The sequence below is a fragment of the Patiria miniata genome, unplaced genomic scaffold (assembly GCF_015706575.1).
Source record: "Patiria miniata isolate m_02_andy unplaced genomic scaffold, ASM1570657v1 HiC_scaffold_3, whole genome shotgun sequence".
NCBI classification, from domain to species: domain Eukaryota; kingdom Metazoa; phylum Echinodermata; class Asteroidea; order Valvatida; family Asterinidae; genus Patiria; species Patiria miniata.
Genome location: NW_024037069.1, coordinates 46,086,049 through 46,104,834, shown reverse-complemented (window position 1 = coordinate 46,104,834; position 18,786 = coordinate 46,086,049). Strand labels below are relative to the sequence as shown.

General features: G+C 40.4%; 1 protein-coding gene across 2 annotated transcripts; it reads left to right on the top strand.

Annotated features, from left to right (window-relative positions):
* Window positions 1-6,059: 6,059 nt before the first annotated feature.
* Window positions 6,060-18,138, top strand: LOC119738175 (peptidyl-prolyl cis-trans isomerase FKBP12-like). 2 transcript variants are annotated; one of them, XR_005272436.1, is made up of 6 exons: window positions 6,060-6,194; window positions 9,662-9,822; window positions 12,285-12,346; window positions 13,712-13,811; window positions 15,577-15,690; window positions 16,985-18,138. XR_005272436.1 is itself a non-coding variant. In XM_038212924.1 (5 exons), exons 2-5 carry the CDS (start codon window positions 9,680-9,682, stop codon window positions 15,620-15,622), a joined length of 351 nt encoding a protein of 116 aa, XP_038068852.1. In that variant the 5' UTR covers window positions 6,060-6,194; window positions 9,662-9,679; the 3' UTR covers window positions 15,623-15,979. The 2 variants fall into 2 exon arrangements, 1 of the variants encoding a protein (XP_038068852.1); XM_038212924.1 differs by lacking the exon at window positions 16,985-18,138 and having other exon boundaries at window positions 15,577-15,979.
* The last annotated feature ends 648 nt before the right edge of the window (window positions 18,139-18,786 follow it).

The window sequence follows — 18,786 nt, the reverse complement described above, 5'->3', positions numbered from 1 at the left end:
TTGCTTATATTGTGAACTGTGATACAGCGTAAAAAAAAATTGATATTTGTCGTTTATTTTGAAAAATTCGTTGAATAAAATAAATTATCTATCTGGCAAACAGATCACCTTTTGCAGCAGGTATTATAGATTTTTTTTACTTTTGGTGAATGCGCGGCTGAATACGCGGTGGAATACGCGGCTAAAATCCGGCCGAATCCGCGGTAACCTTGAGCCAGGTACTATTTGGTACACTTTGTCTCAAAGTTGGGCATAATAATATTTAACCGCAAACTGCTATTTTTAGTACGAATTTTCCCAGGACGAGTATCACGTGATTCATAGCTGCCCTAGATCTGAAACCAAAATAATTTACAGGAAGCCTCTAGTCCTCAATAACTAACCATCAAACATAATCTGGACATGTGGCATTTTCGGTACACTTTTTCCTGAAATCAGCATTAAATTCATAAAATAAAGTTAATTTGGCGGTAAAGGCGCATTGTGGTATGCCATTGTCACGTGACAGATACACCCCACACACCTGAAACCAAAATAAAGTGTAGGCAGGACACCACTCTTTAAGAAGTCATCGGCGATTGGACTTTTTCTTCTACACTGTTTGGTACACTTTGTCTCGAAGTTTAACTTAAGTTAAATGTAATACCGCAAAATGCTTATTTTAGTACGACTTTTCTCAGGACGAGTATCACGTGATTCATAGCTGCCCTAGATCTGAAACCAAAATAATTTACAGGAAGCTTGTAGTCCTCAATAACTGACCATCAAACATAATTCGGACATGTTGCATTTTCGGTACACTTTTTCCTGAAATCCGCATTAAATATATAAAATAAAGTAAATTTGGCGGTGAGAGCCCATTTTGTTATGCCATTGTCACGTGACAGATACACCCAAAAAGCCTGAAACAAAAATAGAGTGTAGGCGGGACACCACTCTTTAAGATGTGATCGGCGATTTGACTTTTTCTTCTACACTGTTTGGTACACTTTGTCTCGAAGTTTAACTTAAGTTTAATGTCGTACAACCGTAAAATGCTATTTTAGAACGTTTTTTTCTCAGGACGAGTATCACGTGATTCACAGCTGCCCTAGATCTGAAACCAAAATAATTTACAGGAAGCCTCTAGTCCTCAATAACTGACCATCAAACATAATTCGGACATGTTGCATTTTCGGTACACTTTTCCCTGAAATCCGCAGTAAATATATAAAATAAAGTAAATTTGGCGGTGAGAGCCCATTTTGTTATGCCATTGTCACGTGACAGATACACCCCACACACCTGAAACCAAAATAGAGTGTAGGCGGGACACCACTCTTTAAGGTGTCATCGGCGATTTGACTTTTTCTTCTACACTGTTTGGTACACTTTGTCTCGAAGTTTAACTTAAGTTTAATGTCGTACAACCGTAAAATGCTATTTTAGAACGTTTTTTTCTCAGGACGAGTATCACGTGATTCATAGCTGCCCTAGATCTGAAACCAAAATAATTTACAGGAAGCCTCTAGTCCTCAATAACTGACCATCAAACATAATTCGGACATGTTGCATTTTCGGTACACTTTTCCCTGAAATCCGCAGTAAATATATAAAATAAAGTAAATTTGGCGGTGAGAGCCCATTTTGTTATGCCATTGTCACGTGACAGATACACCCCACACACCTGAAACCAGAATAGAGTGTAGGCGGGACACCACTCTTTAAGGTGTCATCGGCGATTTGACTTTTTCTTCTACACTGTTTGGTACACTTTGTCTCGAAGTTTAACTTAAGTTAAATGTACAACGTTACCGCAAAATGTTATTTTAGTACGACTTTTCTCAGGACGAGTATCACGTGATTCATAGCTGCCCTAGATCTGAAACCAAAATAATTTACAGGAAGCTTGTAGTCCTCAATAACTGACCATCAAACATAATTCGGACATGTTGCATTTTGGGTACACTTTTCCCTGAAATCCGCATTAAATATATAAAATAAAGTAAATTTGGCGGTGAGAGCCCATTTTGTTATGCCATTGTCACGTGACAGATACACCCCACACACCTGAAACCAAAATAGAGTGTAGGCGGGACACCACTCTTTAAGGTGTCATCGGCGATTTGACTTTTTCTTCTACACTGTTTGGTACACTTTGTCTCGAAGTTTAACTTAAATGTACAACGTTAATACCGCAAAATGCTATTTTAGTACGACTTTTCTCAGGACGAGTATCACGTGATTCATAGCTGCCCTAGATCTGTAACCAAAATAATTTACAGGAAGCCTCTTGTCCTCAATAACTGACCATCAAACATAATTCGGACATGTTGCATTTTCAGTACACTTTTTCCTGAAATCCGCATTAAATATATAAAATAAAGTAAATTTGGCGGTGAGAGCCCATTTTGTTATGCCATTGTCACGTGACAGATACACCCCACACACCTGAAACCAAAATAGAGTGTAGGCGGGATACCACTCTTTAAGATGTGATCGGCGATTTGACTTTTTCTTCTACACTGTTTGGTACACTTTGTCTCGAAGTTTAACTTATTAAGTTTAATGTCGTACAACCGTAAAATGCTATTTTAGAACGTTTTTTTCTCAGGACGAGTATCACGTGATTCATAGCTGCCCTAGATCTGAAACGAAAATAATTTACTGGAAGCCTCTAGTGCTCAATAACTGACCATCAAACATAATTCGGACATGTTGCATTTTCGGTACACTTTTCCCTGAAATCCGCATTAAATATATAAAATAAAGTAAATTTGGCGGTGAGAGCCCATTTTGTTATGCCATTGTCACGTGACAGATACACCCCACACACCTGAAACCAAAATAGAGTGTAGGCGGGACACCACTCTTTAAGATGTGATGGGCGATTTGACTTTTTCTTCTACACTGTTTGGTACACCTTGTCTCGAAGTTTAACTTATTAAAGTTAAATGTACAACGTTACCGCAAAATGTTATTTTAGTACGACTTTTCTCAGGACGAGTATCACGTGATTCATAGCTGCCCTAGATCTGAAACCAAAATAATTTACAGGAAGCTTGTAGTCCTCAATAACTGACCATCAAACATAATTCGGACATGTTGCATTTTCGGTACACTTTTTCCTGAAATCCGCATTAAATATATAAAATAAAGTAAATTTGGCGGTGAGAGCCCATTTTGTTATGCCATTGTCACGTGACAGATACACCCCACACACCTGAAACCAAAATAGAGTGTAGGCAGGACACCACTCTTTAAGGTGTCATCGGCGATTTGACTTTTTCTTCTACACTGTTTGGTACACTTTGTCTCGAAGTTTAACTTAAATGTACAACGTTAATACCGCAAAATGCTATTTTAGTACGACTTTTCTCAGGACGAGTATCACGTGATTCATAGCCGCCCTAGATCTGTAACCAAAATAATTTACAGGAAGCCTCTTGTCCTCAATAACTGACCATCAAACATAATTCGGACATGTTGCATTTTCGGTACACTTTTTCCTGAAATCCGCATTAAATATATAAAATAAAGTAAATTTGGCGGTGAGAGCCCATTTTGTTATGCCATTGTCACGTGACAGATACACCCCACACACCTGAAACCAAAATAGAGTGTAGGCGGGACACCACTTTTTAAGATGTGATCGGCGATTTGACTTTTTCTTCTACACTGTTTGGTACACTTTGTCTCGAAGTTTAACTTATTAAGTTTAATGTCGTACAACCGTAAAATGCTATTTTAGAACGTTTTTTTCTCAGGACGAGTATCACGTGATTCATAGCTGCCCTAGATCTGAAACGAAAATAATTTACTGGAAGCCTCTAGTCCTCAATAACTGACCATCAAACATAATTCGGACATGTTGCATTTTCGGTACACTTTTCCCTGAAATCCGCATTAAATATATAAAATAAAGTAAATTTGGCGGTGAGAGCCCATTTTGTTATGCCATTGTCACGTGACAGATACACCCCACACACCTGAAACCAAAATAGAGTGTAGGCGGGACACCACTCTTTAAGATGTGATGGGCGATTTGACTTTTTCTTCTACACTGTTTGGTACATTTTGTCTCGAAGTTTAACTTAAGTTTAATGTCGTACAACCGTAAAATGCTATTTTAGAACGTTTTTTTTCTCAGGACGAGTATCACGTGATTCATAGCTGCCCTAGATCTGAAACGAAAATAATTTACAGGAAGCCTCTAGTCCTCAATAACTGACCATCAAACATAATTCGGACATGTTGCATTTTCGGTACACTTTTCCCTGAAATCCGCATTAAATATATAAAATAAAGTAAATTTGGCGGTGAGAGCCCATTTTGTTATGCCATTGTCACGTGACAGATACACCCCACACACCTGAAACCAAAATAGAGTGTAGGCGGGACACCACTCTTTAAGGTGTCATCGGCGATTTGACTTTTTCTTCTACACTGTTTGGTACACTTTGTCTCGAAGTTTAACTTAAGTTAAATGTAACAACGTTAATACCGCAAAATGCTATTTTAGTACGACTTTTCTCAGGACGAGTATCACGTGATTCATAGCTGCCCTAGATCTGAAACGAAAATAATTTACAGGAAGCCTCTAGTCCTCAATAACTGACCATCAAACATAATTCGGACATGTTGCATTTTCGGTACACTTTTCCCTGAAATCCGCATTAAATATATAAAATAAAGTAAATTTGGCGGTGAGAGCCCATTTTGTTATGCCATTGTCACGTGACAGATACACCCCACACACCTGAAACCAAAATAGAGTGTAGGCGGGACACCACTCTTTAAGGTGTCATCGGCAATTTGACTTTTTCTTCTACACTGTTTGGTACACTTTGTCTCGAAGTTTAACTTAAGTTAAATGTACAACGTTAATACCGCAAAATGCTATTTTAGTACGACTTTTCTCAGGACGAGTATCACGTGATTCATAGCTGCCCTAGATCTGTAACCAAAATAATTTACAGGAAGCCTCTAGTCCTCAATAACTGACCATCAAACATAATTCGGACATGTTGCATTTTCGGTACACTTTTTCCTGAAATCCGCATTAAATATATAAAATAAAGTAAATTTGGCGGTGAGAGCCCATTTTGTTATGCCATTGTCACGTGACAGATACACCCCACACACCTGAAACCAAAATAGAGTGTAGGCGGGACACCACTCTTTAAGATGTGATCGGCGATTTGACTTTTTCTTCTACACTGTTTGGTACACTTTGTCTCGAAGTTTAACTTATTAAGTTTAATGTCGTACAACCGTAAAATGCTATTTTAGAACGTTTTTTTCTCAGGACGAGTATCACGTGATTCATAGCTGCCCTAGATCTGAAACCAAAATAATTTATAGGAAGCCTCTAGTCTCAATAACTGACCATCAAACATAATACTGACGTCCTTCATTTTCGGTACACTCCTCGATGAAATCCGCATTATTAAAAAATATATAAAAATTTATCATATCAATAATGTTGTTTATTGGCCTCCGTACTTTATGAATACGCGGCTGAATACACGGCTGAATACGCGGCTGTGGTATCTGGCCGAATACGCGGCCAGGTTCACTCAGGTTCCATAATGCCTAGGCGCCCGCCTAGTTTTTGTTTTGTACTACCATTTTAGTGGGGGACGAGGTTGCTCACGGGGGTGACCGTTTGAGCCGATTCTCGGCTAACTTTGACAGAATTTTTGTTTTAAAACGAGTTTGACAGAAAATTTGACAGAATGGATTTTTTGGTCAGATTTCTGGCAGAATTCTGCAAAAATGGTTATTTGACAGAAAACAGCGAATTTGAACAAAAAAGTGTCCGTTTGTTTAAAAAGCTTCAATCCTTTCAAAAAATCCTTGCATCAATGGGACAGGTTGGCTGGTTTAGGTGCTGAGGTTCACTGCAAAACGGACTTCGTCGTGGCATGGGGATGGCCGGATCTGCGTTTTGCCCGAAATTAACCAATAATTTCACAACATCTTTATGTTACTAGATTGTTTATTATGTAATTTGAATCTTCAATTAAGGCAATACTACAAATCTGCATGTGATTTTAAGTGTTTATAGTGTATTTCGAGTAATTCTAGGGAATTTTGCAGATTTTTGATAAATCTGACAGATTTTTGATGTGCATTTAGCAGAATTTGGCTCTGACCTTACGGTCACCCTGTTGCTCGCCTACAAGTTGATAACTTCTGTTGGGTTTGCGAGGGTGAGTTCACTCAAATTTCAGTCCCGCTTTAAAGGCCTCTTTCTTGCATTTTTTTGGTGCAAAGTTGGTAGGCCTAGGTCTCCGGTTTATGTAGACAATCATAAAAATTGCCTTTTTTTAACAGGTTTAATTCGTTGTTGTTTTGTTTTGTTTTTCAATGAGAAGATATTTCGAAAGATTCCCATATCTGGCTAGACCCGTGAACGTGGCGTTGTATACAACGCCACGTTCTTGTTTCATTTCGAACCTGGCGAAATCGATCCGACATACATAATTCCGTTTGGGTGTTGAGTACTCACCTACAAATCTAAATTTGCCCGTCCGATTGTTTCGGTTGTGTAATTTCGACGAAATTTGCCCATCAGTAAAGACCCATACGAACGTGTAGAAATTAGATTTTAACCTGACCATGACAAATAACCCCGGACGCGTCTGAGTCGCTTGGACAGATTGACGGCTGTTTCATGTCGCAACCCTGAAACCCCCCCCCCCCCCCCCCCCCCCCCCCCCCCGCAGACGATTGGCTGCTCGGCTCATCTCGTGTACAGTACGTGTGTGCACACACACGCGGGCGCACGTGCGACCGCGTGCAGTGCGGTGAGAGAGGAAAGGACTTGAAACTTGTCTAAAACGATGTCTGTTTTAGCTGCGACAGTAAACAGCCGTCGAATCATACGAAAATAAAACGCAATGCGCATGCGTCAGTTGGGAGAAAATGGCAGCTAGCAGTAGCGGACGGACTTCATGAACCGGGGCCAGAATTTTCCTCAATTTTCGTCAAATGCAAGTTTTGACGTACAAATAGAATTCAAGACAGCTTCATATGTGAGTACTTATTACATGGGCAAAATAACGTCCAGTGTGTGTAACGGAGGGAGTCAGAAGGACACGTTCGCCAGGTTCGAAATGACATAAGAACGTGGCGTAGTTTACAAGCCACGTTCACGGGTCTAATATCTGGCTAGCCCTAGTCCGAGTAACTTGGACCCAACTTATCGCCTTTTTTAACATTTGGACATGGTCTGGCGATATCGCCAGACCATGTCCAAATGTTAAAGACTCCCACTCCGTAGCCTCGTAGCCGCCAACAGGGTGGTTGGTTTGGACTTACACATTTTTTCAGCAACTCCCATTCATTTTGTGTTGCTTCGTTCTCAAATAATGGACCCCGGCCCCACTCAGTATCCGCGTAGCTGGCAATGGACTTGAATTGTTTCTTTTGCAGTGATTCCAACCTCGTAGCCAGTGATTTTAGGGGTGTATTTCCGAGTGGCGGGGTATTCTGCAATTACTCCAAAAGGCGATAAGTTGGGTCCAAGTTACTCGGACTAGCTAGCCCCATAAATGTGGCCTATTTACTGGACTGCCTCCGTAAACATAGGCCACACATCCACATGTACAAAAATCGTGTCGACTTTGCCAAATTTTGATTTTCACATTTAGGCTTAGTTTGTAGGATTTTTTAGCTTTAGAAGCATTCTCACCCTCTATATAGGCTAATCAGAAAGTGCTGCCTTTTTCAGATGTCTAATTTTTGTGAAATTTCATGTTGAAAACGTGTCGACTTTGCCAAATTTTGATTTTCACATTTAGGCTTAGTTTGTAGGTTTGTTTTGCTTTAGAAGCATACTCACCCTCTTTATAGGCTAATCAGAAAGTGCTGCCTTTTCAGATGTATATTTTTCGTGAAATTTCCAGTTTCATTTTTACACGTTTGCGTATCAAAATTTCAACATGAAATTTCACAAAAATTAGACATCTGAAAAAGGCAGCACTTTCTGACTAGCCTATAAAGTGGGTGAGTATGCTTCTAAAGCAAAAAAATCCTACAAACTAAGCCTAAATGTGAAAATCAAAATTTGGCAACGTCGACACGATTTTTGTACATGTGGACGTGTGGCCTATGTTTACGGAGGCAGTCCAGTAAATAGGCCACATTTATGGGGCTAATATCTGGCCATCACTTGTCACCTTAATTATGACTAGTCCGAGTAACTTTGACCCAACTTATCGCCTTTTTTTAACATTTGGACATGGTCCGGCGATAGTGGGGTCCAAGCTAATACCGCGACCTGGACAACACCGTCCCAAAAACCAACATTTTCCAACAAAAAACATCAGATTTCACCTTCAAAACGGCCTCCAAATTAAATGAATTACTAGATATGCCACCTAAGGTACAAGTAGACATCGATAATTAAGATGGTTGTACTGAAGTTTACTTACGATCCGGAAAAAGAGTGAAATTTTCCGTTCATTTCGGAGAGCTCCCCTCGCGATCTTGAACACGTTAAATTCCCGATCGTGTTTAATGTTTGAACAACGCGATTTCTTCTACATGCCCAGCATACATTCGATGGTCCCTGTATCCCGAGTGCGATTCCGTTACCGAGCGCGCGCGATACATTGATTATGATAATGAGTCACGTTTGTAAACACATACACGTGCATTTCGAACTGTAAAAGGGAATCGGGAACCAGCTTGAACTGGTATCCACCATAAAAGCTGTGCTAGTTCCCGATTCCCTATTATCGTTTGAAATGCACATGTGTTTACAAACGTGATCCAGTCTACTTATTATCATAATCGATGCATCGCGCGTGCTCGGTAACGGAATCAGGGGGGGGGGGCGGAATTCACCCCCTCCACTTTTTTCCGCGATAGCCTTGAAAAAATTTCACGACCCAAGCTCTTATGACTTTTTAGACTCGAGCCTTTCGCATCTTTTGATACCAAAAACAAAAATATCGGCGCACAGCGAAAAATTTTACGTGGAAACTGAATTTCCCCATATACATAGTGTACACAGTGCAGAATTATTATTCGAGCATATGAATAATTAATTAGCCATAATTCCAAAACCCTTTGACCTAGCTATAGTAATGAAATTACCTGAGAGATGGTCAAAATAACCCGGCCTGTTTAGGGTTAAGGGAAATATTACTGATGGCCAGATATGGGAATCTTTCCTATTAAATATTGGAACTTTAGTCAATATAAAATTGAAAGAGGTACACATGATATAGGCTATTCTTATTTTTTGGGGATGAAAAAAAAATTGAAAATTTTGCTAAGCTGGAAATCGAACCCTGCTATGCTGGGGATCTCTCACTCTGCACATGCTATCAAGTATCATATCCACTAGGCCACAGGTCTTGCACAATTATATTAATACCTCGTATACACTTCAAAGAGGGCACTATACAATGTAGCTGGCTCGTTTATCTATAGGCCTACTGAAAGAAAGCTGGCTAGAAAACTTCCTAGAGAATACTGCCCCCCCCCCCCCAACCCAGTTCAGCTGCTGACCAATATCGGGGTGTTATAATACTAGTAGAATGGGGCCAAAAATAATCCATGGTATGCTAATTGGGGGGGGGGGCATGCCCCCTGACCCCTAACAATAACAGGGTTTGTCTTCGGCACGCTTTCACCCCCACCCTCTTCATATTAACCCTCTGCGCAGAGATCGGACTTTTCAACCATGAGCCAAAACATTGCAGTGAGTGACGGGGTCGTGAAGGACATCCTGCGTGCGGGAGGTCCTACCAAGGTCCAGGCATTGGAGACCATCACCGTCCACTGCACTGGTTCCCTCGCTGGCAACCCACCCAAGAAATTTTGGAGGTATTAGCATGTGTTGTCATCAACTACACGTTAAAAAGTAGTGAGCATCCCCCTATTTGGGGATATTGATATTTTTGATCAGGGGTGTATACCCAACCAGTCTATGGTAATTTTAGGTTGTCCCCACTGCTGTTGCACGAAAATTTAAAATTGAGCCTATTAATGGCACGTACCCTAAGGCCTATCCATGTTTGTTTATTGGGCATGTACAGCATTTGCTTTTGCTGCAATTTTCAGAAATAAACAAATTTCGAGGATCAGTTTGTTAGGCAAAAAAAAAATAAGTCAGTCTCTGGTCAGCACGCGCGTCGATTTTAATCACGGGCGTCGATCTTTTTTTTTTCCAAAATGTTCCGCGGTAGCTCCAACAGCGCCCTCTATTTCCGCACCTCCTCAATTTCTTTTACCAAAGAGCACTAAGGAATGGGAAATTGCACCAAGGCAAATGATCGAAAGCACCAAGGCAAATTATGGAGGACACCAATGTACATGAGGACACCAAAAAAACAAAATAGTACCCCACCTTGTGTGTACAATCCAAGCTTGAAGAAAAAAAAAAAAAGCAAAAAAAAAAAAAAAGCCGCGTGGCCGTGTCAATTCCGGAACTTTGGTCTGACCAGAGACCGAATATTTTCTTTTTTTGGCCTTATAGCAAACATTTTTAAAATGACTTGTTCGCATTTTGGGCTTGTAGATCATGCTAAAAAAAAAACCAAGAAAACCAATCATGTTCTTGTAGTCTGGTTCCCTGACCCCAATTAAGATAAATCGGAGCAATTTATAGACTTTGGGGAATTGTAAGGTCAGAGAATCAGTCTAGAAGGCTTATACACATATGTACAATTGCAAAGAAAATGCGGAATAACTAATTAGGAAAAATTAGGAGCAGGTTTTGAAAACAAAACAGCTTTTCCAACGCTGGTCGGGCCGACCATCGTTGGAAAAAAAGTTTTCTTGAAAATGTCAGCACACCAGGAGCCATGATTTTACAGGATGCTTTGGACTGTCATTTCCTAACAATCCAGTAAGGTATTTCGTGGTAATTTGATCATTTCGTTTTGTGATGTTTGCAAATGTTGTATCTTCCCTTAAAAATCACTGAGAAAAGGCTGAGCTTTGGTCCCAGAGTCCACAAAATTTTGTTTAAAGCTACAGTCCATCATTTGCAGCCATCCGAAAAAGTAACTGGCGTATTATTGTTGAAAAACATACTTGGTTGAAAGATAGTAAGGGGACTAAACTCCCTGTGAAATTAATCTTTCTGGCAAGCTATCATTTTGAAGTAATCAACGAAAGAAGGCCTTTCCACCGTAGGAAAATTTAAATTAGTAGTTCGTTTTGTTATTCGGCGCAGCGCGCGCAAGCATTGGCACGACGCACAGGCGCGCGCAGTTGCTATAATTCGTCGGATCAGTGCGCGACATTGCGTATAGCTGCAATTCAAAACAATTCAAAACATGATTCAGCAACTTTTGATTTGAAATTGAGATCCTAGAATGCTGTTTTTCTCGGAATGTACAGCTGAAGCTCAGCTGAAACTTCATCAGGTTAGTTGTTTGGTATCGTTCATTAGATTTTGAACACTTTTGTTGCTTCAAACGAACAAAATGCACAAATTACAAATGATGGACTATATCTTTAATTGCTTCAGAATGGCTATTCACCGAAAGATTGCATTGGTCTACACAATGGGCTGGATTTAGCCCATTCATTGGCGTTGCTTGTAGTCCTATGTGATAGCACTGCCCAGTCCGCAAGTCACAAGTGATAGTAAGTAAGTCAGAGAGGACACTAATGTGGCTCTCTGGGACCAGCAAAAGCTGACCATTAATTAAAATTTTTAATTTTTTAATTGAAGACGTTTTTTGTTTTGTGAATGGGCAATTCCATGGTTATGAAAGGCAGTGTAATGCCTATAACCCAGCCAATATAACGGTGACATCTAATATTTAGAGAGAAGATCCAAAACTCCTGGTTGGTAATGTCCTTGACCATTACTACAGTGGAACGTCGCTATAACGAACATCGTGGGATCTACAGAATTATGTTCGTAATAGCGATCGTTCGGTATAGCGATTTTCACACATTTTTGGCGCCCTCTTTTGATAATTGTTATTGTGTAGTTGCATTTACAAACCACGCGCGGAGTCGCCAAACTTGTCCATTAATATTTTCAATTCCGTAGCAGAACTTCACCAAGTACGCCCTGGTAGTTACTGAAAGACGACTTTGAACACGTGCGACTATTGAATTATGTAATTACACAGTTTTTTATAATAGCCATTTGTCGCTCTTCTGTTGACATTGCTTGGTACGTTTTGTACACAATAATTGGGAGCCAGTGCTGATGTTCGGTATAGCCGAATGTTCGGTATAGCGGTGTTCGGTATAGTTACATTCCACTGTATAAAGAAATGAGTGAATTGAATTTATTAGTGATCTGTTCATTTCTATTGCCACAGCACAAAAGATCCTGGACAACAGCCATTCACCTTCCAGGTCGGCGCGGGAAAAGTGATCAAAGGTACTGAACCAACACCGGGAAATCCTTGAACGAGTTCACATCTTCAGTCTACACACTGAGTTCATGTGTGGGCCATTCTCATAGAGCTATATTAAATTACAAGAGCGCTAACTTCGTGTACAAAGTAATGCCTGCTGGGCGCATCCATGTTTGTGCACAAACCTATGGCTTTTGTACGGCTATCTGCATATCTGCGTTTGTATTCCATACCGATGCGTTATCGAAGCCAATACGCCCAAAACCGAAACGCACGATCAACAAATAAGCGTGTCATTTTGCTCTATGCAAACAGCGCAACGCGTGCGCGTATTCCCTGCAGATGCTTTTTGCTGTCACATTTTTTTGTACCGTCAATGACGGGCTTAAGTTGTTTGTGTATGTTCTACTTGCGCGTCGCATGTAGAGTACTCTTTCAAAATTCAATCCATCTAATTTCATTATGTTCTACAAACACGCACATGAATTCAAAATGTCTGCGCCCAGGACGGCTTCAAAGCATCTCCGCGTGCAGAATGACGAGTTAGCGCTCTAGTAATTTAATATAGCTCTAAGGCCATTCTATAAATTTGGGGTCCACTTTTTTTCCCTGTCCCTGTTACATCTGATACTATGATTTTATAATTGTGATGAAAGAAAATTGTCCCAATTTCAACCATTATTATCTAGAATTTCCCTTATGTCATTGAACCAAATGCTGTCAAAGGCCCATACATGTAGCCTACCTGGTTTGAGGGTTGGGTTTTGTTTTTACTAAAAGGTTGGGGTGCACTCAATCCATTAATCATACGGCAAGTGCTAGAAATTTAAATATGTAGACCATTCATGAATTAACCCTAACTCCCTTGGCATTTTTGCTAGGATCAATCCTGCAAAATCCTCCAACTGCCTCCATGTAAAAATAGCAGACGGCCTCAATCCTGCAAAATCCTCCGTTATTTCTTGAATGTGGTCCTTGGAGGGGTGACCACTGCCTCAATCCTGCAAAATCCTCCGGCACTCACTGTCAATATCTTAAGGCAGAGCCAGTGACATCCTGGAGCAGTGGGGAGGATTTCAAGGCCTAAAATAGGCCTAAACTTATGCATGGCTGAGCAAAAACAACACAAGGTCGGGCCCAAGACCTTGACACGGTGCATCGTCCGAAATCAGCAACACAGTTTTGCCATGTAACCTCAATCCTGCAAAAATCCTCCATTTCGCAAAGAGGATTTGGGAAGGTTAGGGTTAGTAAAGAAATTTCTGTCGATAAAAACTGACAACTGAAAAGACGACACGTCAAATTTGGAGTTGGTCAGTCAGGCTACCCACTTCTTGTAAAGGGCCTGTTTTAAATTATTGAATAGACTATTTTCTTCTTTTTTTCAGGATGGGATGAAGGCTGCTTGTCGATGTGCAAAGGAGAGATTGCTCTTCTCAAGATCCGCTCTGACAAAGGTTACGGAGCCAATGGCTTCCCAGCGTGGGGATATCCTTTTTTACATCCAATTGGTTGAAGAAGTAGCTTATGAAATTGGCTTTCCAGTCATTATTATGTTTGGTGCTACATATTTGTTTTAATATGAAATATATTTGGGGGGTTTAGGGTTCTGCTTTTGTTTTTACTCACCCTGTTTAACAATTCATTTGAGTGGATGGTTCTTTAACTTTCAGTGGGAAATTGTCATTGGAACATTTGTACTGCATTTGTACGTGAGCAAACCAGTGCAACCACCCAGAGTGTCTCTCACACCGAGCTCTCATGACTCCTAATTGGTCATAGAGTGCTGTTACGCCCCAACTATCGCATCGGTCCCAACTATAGTTGGGCCCGTCCCAACTATAGTTGGGCCTGTCCCAACTGTAGTTCCACAGTTGGGCTGGCCCAACTATAGTTGGGCCTGTCCCAACTATAGTTGGGACGGTCCCAACTGTAAGTTCCACTGTTGGGCTGGCCCATCTATAGTTGGGCCACTCCGATCTTTTTATTGTGCAGTGTCCCAACTATAGTTTACATTGATGTACAACTATAAAACGTTCCCTACAGCTCTGATACACGTCTGACTTTACTGGGGACCACTGAAATTAGCTATTGATGGGGCGAATCTATAGTTGGGCCACCCCAATCTTTTTATTTTGCGGTCCCAACTATAGTGTACATTGTTGTACGATTATAAAACATTCCCTACAACTCTAATACACATCTGACTTTACTTGGGACCAATGGAATTATCTATGGGTGGGGCCCATCTATAGTTGGCCGGCCATGGCAATCTTCGAATTTTGCAAAATGTTGCTGGACAATAAAACCCAGCAGCTGGACAACTCATCCAACTAGGCAGTACCACGTGACTGGCCAGCCTTGCGGCATGCATGCACGACGAATACACGGTGCCAGCGCCACGGAACATTTAATCCAACAAGATCTATCAAGCATGAAGCATCCGGCGCAACTCCAGTCCTAACTATAGTTGGGCCGACCCAACTGCCGCACTATAGTTGGGACAGTCCCAACTATAGTTGGGACCGATGCGATAGTTGGGGCGTAACAGTGCTACATGTATTACTTGTCCAAAAAGGTCCTACTTCTGATCCTAAATAACTCTGTTGTTTACCAATGGAATTAAACCAATATTTCCCGATCATGTCAACTAGGCATGACAAAATGGAGCGAGTTCCATCAGCTTGTGCAAAGAGGGTGCGATTTAAACGCCATACGAAAAAAAATACTTACTTTCAAAATGTCGATACAGCGCTGGAGACGGTGGCGGAAGGCGCGTGCTGCAGCCGAAAGCTTCTGGAGGAATGCAGGATTACCTCTGATGCCATTGCACACCTCCTCGATCGCTTGGCACAACACACGATCGCGGAGGTGTGCAATGACATTAGGGGTGACCCTGCATTCCTTTAGAAGTTTTCAGTTGTAGCACAGACCTTCCGCAACACGTGCCTGCCGCCACCGTCTCCAGCACTGTATCGACATTGGAGGATGTCAAGTTAAAAGTGGCAGATTCTGAAAGCGAGTATTTTTTTGCGTATGGTGTTTAAATCTCATCCTCCTGCACAAAGCTGATGAAACTCACTCCATAAAACTTGTCATGCCTTGTTTGCATGATCTGAAATTTTGATGTAATTCCATTGGTGAACAACAGAGTCATTTAGGATCAAAAGTAGGACACGTTTATTTTTACACATAGTATGTAGTGTTCAGGTCTGTTCTTCTTGAAAGTTTTCCTTAACACTGTGCTCTTCACGATCACTCCAAATGCGAACCTAGAGTTTGAAATCGAGATCCTGTGAGGAGGCGGCCCCCTCAAGCTCTTCCATATTGGAACGGGCTGTCTTAATGTTACCCATGATGCATCACTGTAAGTGGTTTCAAGGATATTTATGCGTATGAGATCAGTAGTGTTTAGAATGAGATAATTAGAAAGCACTCCTGAAATTGTAATCGTGTATGTCGTTGAAGCAGTTATCAAAGAAATACATCAGCTAATCGTCAGTCCACTATCGCTTGATTTTTTTATTTTTCCCATTTTACAATTTGAGTCACTGAGGCTAATAAGCCATTTGCGAGTAACCTATACCCTTTGGGATTTACATTTCAAAAACATCTGGTACACTGACTTGCTCAGAATGCTTGGCACATTTTAACTTTGAATACTCCAGACCAAGACACTGTTGCTAATCACATGATTCGGGGCAAGCTCTTGCATGGTTACGTAAGAGACGCTCAGCACCAATACATTGTTCACAATGGGTGAGAATGGCACAAAGACACCAGACCATGCTGGAGCTGGGGGTTGCTAGCATAAGGCTTGCCCCAAATCACGTGATATAGTAACAGTCTCTTTGGTCGGGAGAATGCAAACTTAAAACGTGCAAAGCACTGGATTAAGTCAGTGTTCCAGATTTTATGCAAATTTAACACGCAAATGGCTTATTTTGCTCAGTTGCGGCTCTATAGGGGGCATTTCTCCCCCCCCCCCCCCCCCCAGTTTTTCCCCGAACTCTTTATGTACAAGTAGATTAATTATGTTTATTTTCTTCGCTGTTAAGATTCGTAAAAATTTGGAGCCAATGAAAGCATTAAAACATTGGTATACTTAAGACAAAACATGCCACACATGCATTTATACAGCCGTACATAGTGTGCGGCCAACGTCTTTGTACATTTGTTATAATTTTGTTATACACCATTCTTCTGTTTGATACATTTCTCATTCATAAAACTGCCTACACCTCTTAAGGTGCTCTAGTGGCATATTTCTGGACCATTGACAATGGTACGCGTGCGTACACAGGCTTGAGATTTTTTTTGACTGCCCCAAAAAATTATTTCCTTGCCCCCAATTGCCCCCCCCAAAAAAAAAAATTAGAGTCTGGCGCCGCCACTGATTTTGCTATATTCGTAAAGATGGAATCACTTCACGTGGACAACTTTTTACACCACCAAATAGATACTACCTTGAAGTATGTACTTGTACAATTGTGCCATTGAATTCTTGAAAGAATACTACTCCCCGTAGATCATGCATGAAAAAAATTATGGTGCAATGTTCTGTGTATCGTTTTTTGTGTGTGTGTTAAGCACTAGTTAATTTCATTTTTTCCAAAAGTTGACCCCTCACATTTTTGTATTCTTTTGTATTTTTTGTACAGAAACTAATACAGATACTCAACTTCAGTGATTCATGTTTCACCAGTTAGCTTTTCACATCTCTTTTTAAATCTTTTCGTGATTCTTGCCAGATCTAAAATACAACTTCGTGGATACGCGGCAGACGCGATTTCTAAATCTCATGCTGCATGTGAATAATTTCCGTGATCGGTTGTGTTGTTTTTGAAAGAATCGCTTTTCGTTATTATTAAGAGACCAGACATAGTGTTTGTTACACAAAATTATGGTGTGTTTTCATTTCATTTTTTTCCATTACACCTATTTGTGACCCTCCAGCACAAAACCAGTCACTTGGACCAATTTTTTGAAAACTGGGATTTTGAGCTCATTGGAAAGGACATTGAATATCCTTTCCAATAATGTACTGAATATGGGAATCAGACAAAATCTGACAGAGTTTTTGGCATTTTCAGATTCCAATTTTTTGGCCTGGGAAAGTTTAAAGAATTGTGAAATTGGTTGTTAAAGGGAATATACAACATTTGCAAACATCAAAAACAAAACTACTAAATCATTATGAAATACCTTACTGGACTGCTAGTGAATGACAGTCCAGCATCAGTTTCTATACACACAAAGCTTCAAACAAGTCAGTGTAAGAATATTTGCTATAAAATACTAAATCCCAAATCCATCCATTTCTGAAATTTAGGCAAAAGCACTTAAAAGTTTCCCAAGGGAACTCGGAAACAACACACATTTCTATAAAAAAAAAACAATCGGCACAAAACTTGGATGGACAGTCATCACTAGTCTTGTCCTAATTTATTTACACAAATGTTCAATATTCTGATGTATTTCTAGGCTGTATCTCAAAATATGGCAGTGTGACTTCTGACTGGTTATATGCTGTAGGGTCACATATTGCGATAGGTAATGCGTTCCCTTGTTTTCAGCATTCAACCAATACAAATGGTTCACAGATAAAATGTTTAAAGAATTGAAAAAGTTCATTTACTTTATAGCTCACTCTGTAATTATAGTAAACAGAGTATAGTAAACAGACTATTTCTGCATATTATTTTGATGTTGTTTTGATATTGGGTGATTTAAGTAAATAGATAAATCATTGTGAAATTTCTAATCAGTGCCTAGCAAAGAGGAGAACAGATTAAAAGTAAGAATTAAATGAAAACTACTTATTAAGAGTTGTTTATTTTGGTGTCAAGTTGATGTTCTTGAGGTTGAATATCATAAGATATAGTTGACATGGTCGTCTTGTTTTGGGGTTAACCCTAAAGGGCAAAAACATAAAATTCCAACCAATGGGTTGCCGTGCAGCGAATTTTTTTTTGGCGCTATGCGCCGTGAAAACTGAATTTCCCCATATTTGTAGTGTACACAAAGCATAATTACCATTGGTGCATATCAATAATTATTTATCCATAATTCCAAAACCCTTTAACCTATAGTCATGCAATTTCTTGGATATGTTCATATTAAGTTGGTCTGTGCATGCACTGAGAATCATAATTTGTCGTCACTCGATGGCCGAGATCGGGGGGGGGGGCTTCTCCCCCCCCCCCCCCCCCCTGCGCCGTGAAAACGGAATTTCCCCATATTTGTAGTGTACGCAAAGCATAATTACTATTGGTGCATATCAATAATTATTTATCCATAATTCCAAAACCCTTTAACCTATAGTCATGCAAATTCTTGGATATGTTCATATTAAGTTGGTCTGTGCACTGAGATTCATAATTTGTCGTCACTCGATGGCCGAGATCTGGGGGGGACCTTCTCCCCCCCCCCCCCCCCCCCAGAAGTCATAGTAGTGTAAATT